An 8638-nucleotide genomic window follows, 5' to 3' on the forward strand; every position below is an offset into this window, starting at 1 on the left:
ATGGCCGCCGAGCCTGCGCGTCCAGAGCCTGTGCTCCGCAACGGGAGAGGCCACAGCAGAGGGAGGCCCGCATACCACAAAAAAAAAAAAAAAAAAAAAAAGAATCCGCCTTCCAATGCAGGGGGTGCAGGTTCTATCCCTGGTCAGGGAACTAAGATTCCACATGCTGCAGAGCAGCTAAGCCCATGCGCCACAACTACTGAGCCCGCGCGCCACAACTAGAGAGAAGCCACGCACCACAACGAGTGCAAGATCCCACGTGCCACAACGAAGATCCCGTGTGCCACAACGAAGACCCGACACAGCCAAATAAATAAATATTTAAAAAAAGAAAAAAGAAAAATAACAGCTTGGGGTTGGGCTGCCTGCTATGCTGTGGCTCAGAGGCCAGGGGCTCCCGTCAGGCAGAGCCTGGGGCAGCCGATGCCTGTGTGAGTGGGTGGACATCCCTCTCTGCCTCCTGTGACTCCCTAACTCCCTTTTTATGTCTCTTTCCTGGTCCACCTGATTCCCTCATTCTTCCTCCTTCTCTCTTTTTCTCTCAAACCCAGATGATTCAAAGAATGGGGCAGATTCTGAGATACCCATTAGAGCTGTTGAGTGGACATACTGGCAGCCCACAAGGAGAGGGGTTTTGTTCCCAGCGTCAAAGCCAGTGCCTGGTGTGTCATAAGTACTCAACAAATATTTAGCAAATTCACATTGTACATGACGTGAAGATCCAGTGTCATCTCTACACTTATTTTCCTCATTTTCGACCTTATTTTCTATATTACTGTACTGACCCCGTGTGTCTTTGATGCTGCCTCCTAAATGAGGCAGAAAGAGATAGGTAAATGGATTGGTAAGTGGATAGAGTTTTCCTGATCTCTATTTCTTTTTCTTTTTCTTTTTTTTAATTGAAACATAGTCGATTTCCTGTTTATTTCTTAGCTGGCACAGTCTGACCCACAGCCACGTCTCCCACACTCCTCACCTTGACCCACACTGAGTACCCTTCCCCAAACATGGTATTCTTGTCCTCTGATCTCTGGCATCTATTATTCTCTTGTGCCAGCCCCCTCAGGAAGTCCTGCTTATCTTTCAAGGCTGGTGAAGGTGTCAGCTTCTTCAATGAGCCTCCCTGCCCCCAGGCAGTTAGCCACCATATGGGCTTTCCCTACATTTTGTATACCTTTGCTTTAGTACCTCCTACACTATCTTGCAATCTTGTTTAAATGTTTGGCTGTTCTACTAGATTAGCATTACCTGGGGACAGGAACCAAATCAGGTCTGAATCCTTAGGGCTTAGAGGCAGTGGTAGGCTGGAGCCAGCTCCTACCAGCTCAAGAGAGATGATTATGTGTAGCTCTTCCCAACTCTGCATTCAGTTATATCACATTAGTAGCTTGAAAATGGCCATGGTGGGAGTGTTTACACCATGGAAATAGGTAAATGCTACAAATTAGCCACCACTGCAGCCAAAGCCAGTTTACCAGCACACCAGTGCAGTGAAAGGCATTCAAGAAATTGACATCCAATACATTTTGAATGAATAAATGTATTATGCTCTGGAAAGTCCCCCAACATTAAAGTCAGCTGCTTTTTGCTTATATGGCCTGGGGTTGACTTGTTTTTGTATATACCCCTGCCATTGGTTAGGACCTAGTCCTTGAATCTGACACAGTAGGACATTCGTGTGTACTAGGATAACTTGGGGGCACTAATAAAAATGCATATTCCTGGACCTGCCCTTAGAGTTTTGGATTCATAGGAATCTGCATTTTGTCAAGAAACCCAAGTGGTTATAATGTAGCAGTCAGCATACTAAATTCGTTTGACCTTTGTACCAACTCTGTTCTCCACAGTTTAAGGGATCATGCTAGATGGCAATAATTAAAATGTTTAGCCAGTGCCAAATCCTCTTTAAAAAAAAAAAAAAAAGTTGTTGTTTTTTTTTTGGCCGTGCCTCGTGGCTTGCGGGATCTTAGTTCCCTGACCGGGGATTGAACTCAGGCCACGGCAGTGAAAGCACTGAATCCTAACCAGTAGACCACCAGGGAACTCCCCAAATCTTCTTTTAACATTAGCTCCGGGACTTCCCCAGCAGTCCAGTGGCTGGGACTTTGCCTTCCAGTGCAAGGGGTGTGTGTTCCATCCCTGGCTGGGGAGCTGGGATCCCCCATGCCTCTCGGCTGAAAAACCAAAGCATAGAAGCGGAGGCAGTGTTATGACAGATTCAATAAAGACTTTAGAAATGGTCCACATTAAAAAAAATCTTAAAAAGGAAAAAAATTAGCTTCAGCCATCTTCCTCCCCCCAAACCAACACTAACTAGAGCTCTCTCCTGTTTGTCTCCCTCTCTGCTGTCTTCTGGAAGAAGTTCAAGGCAAGTCAAATGGCCAGGGGAGGGACAGAAAGGGGGAGGACCTGGATAATGCAGACACTAAGTGCCTACAGTGAGCTGACGAGAGACAGGAGGCTCTGTTCTGTAGGAACTTATAGAAAAAGATATTCCATGATGCAATCACAGGCGAGCAGTTAGTTGTGTGAACCCAGGAGCTTCAGGTCCTGCTTGGGTGGGGGTAACAGCAGTAAGTCATGAATAGTCGAGACCAAGGTCCCCACCAGGCAGAATGGCCTGGCCGGGCAGGGATCCCAGCTCAGACGGGCAGTGGGTCAAGTCCAGACTGGAAGGACAAGGAGAACATCATAGATCAGGCGGTCAGTAATCAAGTCAGCTTAAGCAGGAAGGTACACAAGAGTACCTGAGGAAATGTACACAAGAGTGTTGATCCTGGGTGAAGCTATCTGCCTTGTACTCTCCCATATGTGCCCTACTGTACTTGGCCCAGTTGGAGCACCCGGGTTTGACCTTCCACCCAAAGGCAGAATGGGGACTCTTCTGATAAAGCCTTTTCCCAGCTGGGACAGGGCCAGGGCTCCTGGGGCTCCCTGGCCCTGAAGGGCAGACTCATTTCTCTCCAGGAAATGGCCAGTGACGAGCTGAGGGAGTTGAGGAATGCCATGACCCAAGAGGCCATCCGTGAGCACCAGATGGCCAAGACAGGCGGCACCACCACCGACCTCTTCCAGTGCAGCAAATGCAAGAAGAAAAACTGCACCTATAACCAGGTATGGGGTGGGGGAGGGGCCCGTGGGGGAGCAGGCAACAGGGGCCAGGAGGAGCTTCGGGACAAGCCAGCAGGGAGAAAGAGCTAAAACTCTGGGCTGCAGAGAGAAGGGCAAGTCTTGGTACACCAACATGATACATCTGTGGCTTCTAGAAAAGATGCATGCAGAAGCACCCAGATCTGAGTCTGTGAGGCTTGGCCAGCATGTTCTGGCCTGCCCTGAAGCAAGAATAAGAGGGACCAGAGTCACAGGGCACAGAACAACTGTAGAGTCACAGATGGTTGGAAGGGAACTTAGCAATAAAAACTCTGCTCCCTCACTTTACGCACAAGGAAGCCGAGGTGCAGACGGGGACAAGTTTTGCGGCTTTGTCTAAAGCTGCAAAGACAGTGGCAGAGATGTTAATAAACCCAGATCCAGACCTTTCTGCCTGCAATACAGCCAACTTGGTAGTAAAGCCTAAGGGATTTAGCCCCGAGTCGTAAGGGTGAAGACCACTGCCCTGGCATGGGGAGCCGTGGGAGGCTGTGGAGGCCTCTTCTCTGAGACTTAAAAGCTGTTTCTGAGTTGTACGTGTTATGCCCTTGGGGCACCAATGTTCTTGGATTCTAATTGGTGCTTTGTCACTCTAGAACTCTATTCATTCCCCCATCTGCCCTCAAGCAAGATTTATCAGAGCACCTTGCCCTTGGGGATCTGTGGCTACAGCAGAAATAGTGAGCCTTGCCTTTCAGGAGTCCCTCGGAGAGTTCTAATTCAGGAATCTGGAGATGTGTGTGCAAGTTCCTGCTTCCTTCCAAGCACGTTTCCCTGTGGAATGACATGCATCCTGTGCATCGCCTCCCACCAGAAGTCAAATGCCCATTCGCAAAGTTCTCTCTCCACAGAGAGACCCCAGTGGTATCCTTCCTCAGGTGTCATTGCTCTGCAGTGACAAGGCTGTGCTAGGCTGTGTCCTCCTGGCCCACTGCTGGACTCACCCATTAGCAGGGGGACTTCCCCCCACTCCACAGACTCCAGCTGACATGTTCATAGCTGAGTGTCCACAAAGCAACAGCTTGCTACATGTCATGGCCATCCAGGGTTGGCTGCAGAAAATCAGAACAGCAATTGTTAAATCTGGAAATACCAGGGATTTGCTGTGGGAAACCTGGTTTCTTCACCTGAATGGTCTGGTTAAGGGGATGAGAAACTAGAAGACAATATTAAATATCCCCAATGATCTTCAAATCCCTTTTCCTCTCCGGGTCTCAGTTCTTCCACCTGTAAAATAAAGAACAAACTGGATGATCCCTAAGGGTGCTTCCAGCTCACTCAGTTCTGATCAGAGAGGTACATCCAATAGAATGTGTTCATTTCTCCAGTAGGAGATGAGTCTTGAAGCAAGAGAAGACAGATCAGTTCAGAAGAATCAACAACAAGAGTGAGAGTGCAAAGGTCAGGTTGAGCCAGGGAGATACTGGAAGTGAACTGATGGAAAACATATGAATACACAATGGAATTCTTAGTGATAAGGGAATTGCCAAAGTGGAGTGGGAGTAGTGGTGCCACAACCTCTGGGATTTGGAGCTACTTCTACAGACAGTGGGAGCCATAGCAGGTCCTAGAGCAGGAAAGTGACTTCATGAGTGGTCCCTGCTCTCTTTTTCTCTCAGGTGCAGACACGCAGTGCCGATGAGCCCATGACTACCTTTGTCTTATGCAATGAATGTGGCAATCGCTGGAAGGTCTGTATGTCTGTATCTTTCTTCCTTCCCTGTCATCCACAGATGCTGCCCACATAAGGAGTAGGATGCCCACAGCCCAAAAGGGGCCTCATACGTGGGGGGCTTGCCAGCCTCCACAGAGCAGGCCTGCAGAGCTGGAGATAGTGGTGGGTTGTTTTGGGGAGGTGGGGACAGTGTACATGTGTATGTGCATGGTTTTTTTTGGAAAGCACCCAGCTGGGGTGGGGACAGCAGCCCGCATTTTATCACAGGAAGGGCAAGTCTGTCATTTGAATACAGATGGAATCAGCCTCCTGAGATCCACAGAGGGGAGGAAAAACAATAGCACTCTGCATTTGGACCACGCCTCTCTGCAAAGTGGTTCCACAGATGGTCTTTCCTTTGAACCTGGTCACAGCCAGGGATGAGGAGACAGCGTTGTCCCCAGATGCTCCCAGGTCATCCTCCCCTCCTAAAGCAGCTCTGGAAAAGCCTTACGTTACCCAAGGCTGTAACCCAGGTAGGCCCCAGCTCCTGCAAAGGCAGTGGCTTTGTTTTCAGGCATGGGAGCCAAGCAAAGACTCCTCTCAGAGTGCTCCTTCCTGCCTCGTCTTCTGAAACAACTGAGTGTGGTCACATGATTAATGTCCGTTTACAGTACCTTCTGACTTGCACGTGTGCTGTGTAATGTCTGGGCCACCGGGCAGGCTGCAGGTGCTCCTAAAATTGTAAGGTACTTGGCAAGGACTGAGCATGGGACTGGGAGTCAGGAGCCCTGGTTTCAGGTCTCCGCTCTGCCCTGCTCGCTGGGTGACCCTGAGCGTGTCACTCTCCTCCCATGGTTGATGTGACGATTATTACATATGCACACACACTTTGCAACAACTAAGAGAAATGTTCCTTTATAATATTACTCTCATTTTCAGATGAGGAAATTGAGCTACTGAAATGGTTAACAAGCATAAAGTCACAGAGTTTCGAGCATTGAAAGACAGTACTCCAAATTCCTGATCGATTGAGTTTTCTACAACTTTATGTAGGGCCTCAACAGCCATGGGGCCTCATAAGAACTGCCATGTATTTTAGGGTAAAAGTCAGACAATTATGTATTTTTCTTTTATTCACTTATTGAGCACTTAGGGATGGGGCCAGTATAATGGCCTACTGGTTTAGAGCATGGGCTTTGGTATCAGGCTCAAATCCTAGCTTTATGACTTACAGGGTGACTTTGCTAAGTGACCTGAACTCTCTAGGTCTGGATTTCCTCATCTATAAAATAAGGGTAGGAATACTTAGCCCACAGAGCCGTTTTGAGGACTGAGAAGGTAATACACATAAAGAATTAACAGGGCCTCTGATAGCTCATGTGGTATCTTTGTTATATTAGAAAGAAGTGTCCTTGCCTCCGTGTAGACACAGCCTTGCACCAGGGTACAGAGCTTGGCAAAGAGCAGGGGCTGAGTTTCAGCCCCAACCTGCCCCTTTGGCCAAGCTCTCTTGTGCAGTGAACAAGCTGTACAGCCATACAAAAAAGCCCTGAGCACATACGTGCCTGGTACATAGAAACCACCATTCTTATTATTCTGAGTTTGTTACCTGTTAGTATTATGGGAGCTTCGGCAAGTCATTTAACCTGTCTGGATTGCTTCTTTACCTGTGAAAATGGAAGAGATATGATAGTGCCTATCTCACAGGGTGACTGCAAGGATGAAATGAGTTAACATACGTTAGTGCTGCCCAGCCCAGAGTAAGTGCTCAATAAATTGTAGCTATTGTGTTACTATTGGGCAAAGCTCCAAACCCAGCTCCTCCTCCCTGATTCCTGGAGAGAAACTGGAATTTGGAAGTTGGAGAGGCAGGTCCCACTAGAGGTGGCAGCTACATGGCTTCTGACAAAATTTTCAGGTAGTGTCCATTGCTATGTGGGAGGCCTAAAGTCTAACCAAGCTATTAGTAATAATCACGGTGTTATTTCTGACCATAAATTGAGAGCCTACTGCATGTCCGCCATCGAATTTCCATTCATTACTTGATATGCTTTTCTGCATTGATCAGCATTATGATCCCATTATGCAGATGAGTGATTTGTTCGGGGTCACACCGCTAATAATGGCAGAGCTGGGATCTGGACTCTGGTCTGTGTGGCTCCAGACCCCACCTTCCTTTTCATGTCCCTCCACCTGCCTCTAGCTTCCCTGAGTCACGGCAAAGAAAGTTCTAAAACATTGTTGCCTTTTTGGTTTTGTAGTTCTGCTGATAGAACCACCAGCCAGGATTTCAGTGAACAAGGTGAGGAAGAACAAAGAGAAAGCACTAAGCCATCGTAACTGGAGAAAAATAAAAATTAAAATGAAGAAAAGTACTTAACTCTGAATGGGGCATTAGGGATCAGACGGAGAATTCTTTTACAAATTAATAATCAGTTAATAATAGTGATTGACTAATAGGAGGAGTCTAATTGGGGTACAATGCTTAGTCCGTGTTGACAGACCTCTTGTAGAAACTCAGAGCCTCAGAGCTGAGGTGCTGTATCTTTGACAGTGACTGGCAGACCTTTGCTTTGAGTCCCTTCCTTCACATCTGAACCTCTCGGCCTTTTCTGAGTTGAAAACTACCAGACCGACTCAAATCTTACCCACCCCACCATGAATCACACGTGCAGAACAGTTGGCACATGGTTTGGCTTAGGCAGATATGACTTCCACATCGTGTAGAAAGACTTCTTCCCCACTCCTCATCTCTTCCTAGACTCTCTGCTATTCCCTGTTCCTAGCTTGTTTGGGGGCCTTTGAGGACTCCAGACCTGGTCCCTCTAGGCAGGGGACACATCATCTTGAGCTGAGGGTTTCTGAGTGAAGAGTACAGTGGTGCCCGGGTTTGGTGGCCTCTGGGAGGTCCTGAGCCTTGGAACCCATCCAGGCTCAGGCAGTGCGCTCCTCATAGCTCTATTGTGGCCCGAGCTACAGAGGAAGTCTGCAGGGCACAAGGGCCCTTGTTGTGTTTCTCCCGTGATGAAATTGGCTTGCTTTTTAAGCTGATAGGAATTTTAAGCAAATCTGGAACCTTCTGGAAAAGACTTGGGGGCAGGTCTGGTGGGTCTGTCCTGGGTCTCAGTCTCTGACTGTCCCTGGCCTTCCAGCAGCCCCAGGCTGAGGCTCCCGGACCGTGTTTTCTAAAATAACTAACGCGTAAGAGCTTGTGAACTCCTGGGAGCTTGGGCAAGTCACTTAACTTCTCTGAGCCATTTCCTTACCCATTAAAAATGGGAGTGGTGGGCTTCCCTGGTGGCACAGTGGTTGAGAGTCCGCCTGCCGATGCAGGGGACATAGGTTCGTGCCCCAGTCCGGGAAGATCCCACATGCCGTGGAGCGGCTAAGCCCGTGAGCCATGGCCGCTGAGCCTGTGCGTCCGGAGCCTGTGCTCCGCAACGGGAGAGGCCACAACAGTGAGAGGCCCACGTACCGCAAAAAAAAAAAAAAAAAAAAAAAAAAGTGGGAGTGGTACTAGTGCCTGCTTCATAGAGTTTCCATCTGCCTTGGTTCACACTTAGGGTAGCTGTTGGGGCAACTTCAGCCCAAGTCTCTTATGTGCCCTGGCAGAATTGGTTATCACCTTCCTCCTTCTACCGAAGTGCCTCCTCCTGTAGATGAAGCCTGTAAATAAACTGTGTACAGAAACCTGCCACCATCTCCAGCTTTTCAGCAGTCAGATTTGGGGTGGGTCCTTTGGAAGGACTGAAAATCCTCTCACAGAAGATATAATACACACAGCTCATAAATGGCAGATCCAGGACAGAAACCCAGGTCTCCTGCTCCTGT

The 8638-nt window shown here is 48.4% G+C and overlaps 1 protein-coding gene across 4 annotated transcripts in view; it reads left to right on the top strand.

Moving 5' to 3' along the window:
• Window positions 1-7561, top strand: part of TCEA3 (transcription elongation factor A3) — a 22558-nt gene extending 14997 nt beyond the window's left edge. Inside the window, exons 5-8 of one of the 4 annotated variants that reach the window (XM_055083667.1) lie at window positions 552-662; window positions 2968-3114; window positions 4770-4841; window positions 7069-7561. In XM_055083667.1, coding sequence (XP_054939642.1) covers window positions 552-662; window positions 2968-3114; window positions 4770-4841; window positions 7069-7077 — 339 coding nt within the window. In that variant the 3' untranslated portion in view covers window positions 7078-7561. The remainder of the gene's footprint in view (window positions 1-551; window positions 663-2967; window positions 3115-4769; window positions 4842-7068) is intronic. The other 3 variants (XM_055083671.1, XM_055083675.1, XM_055083680.1) reach the window with 3 other exon arrangements.
• The last annotated feature ends 1077 nt before the right edge of the window (window positions 7562-8638 follow it).

The sequence above is a fragment of the Physeter macrocephalus genome, chromosome 3, assembly GCF_002837175.3.
Source record: "Physeter macrocephalus isolate SW-GA chromosome 3, ASM283717v5, whole genome shotgun sequence".
Classification (NCBI taxonomy): domain Eukaryota; kingdom Metazoa; phylum Chordata; class Mammalia; order Artiodactyla; family Physeteridae; genus Physeter; species Physeter macrocephalus.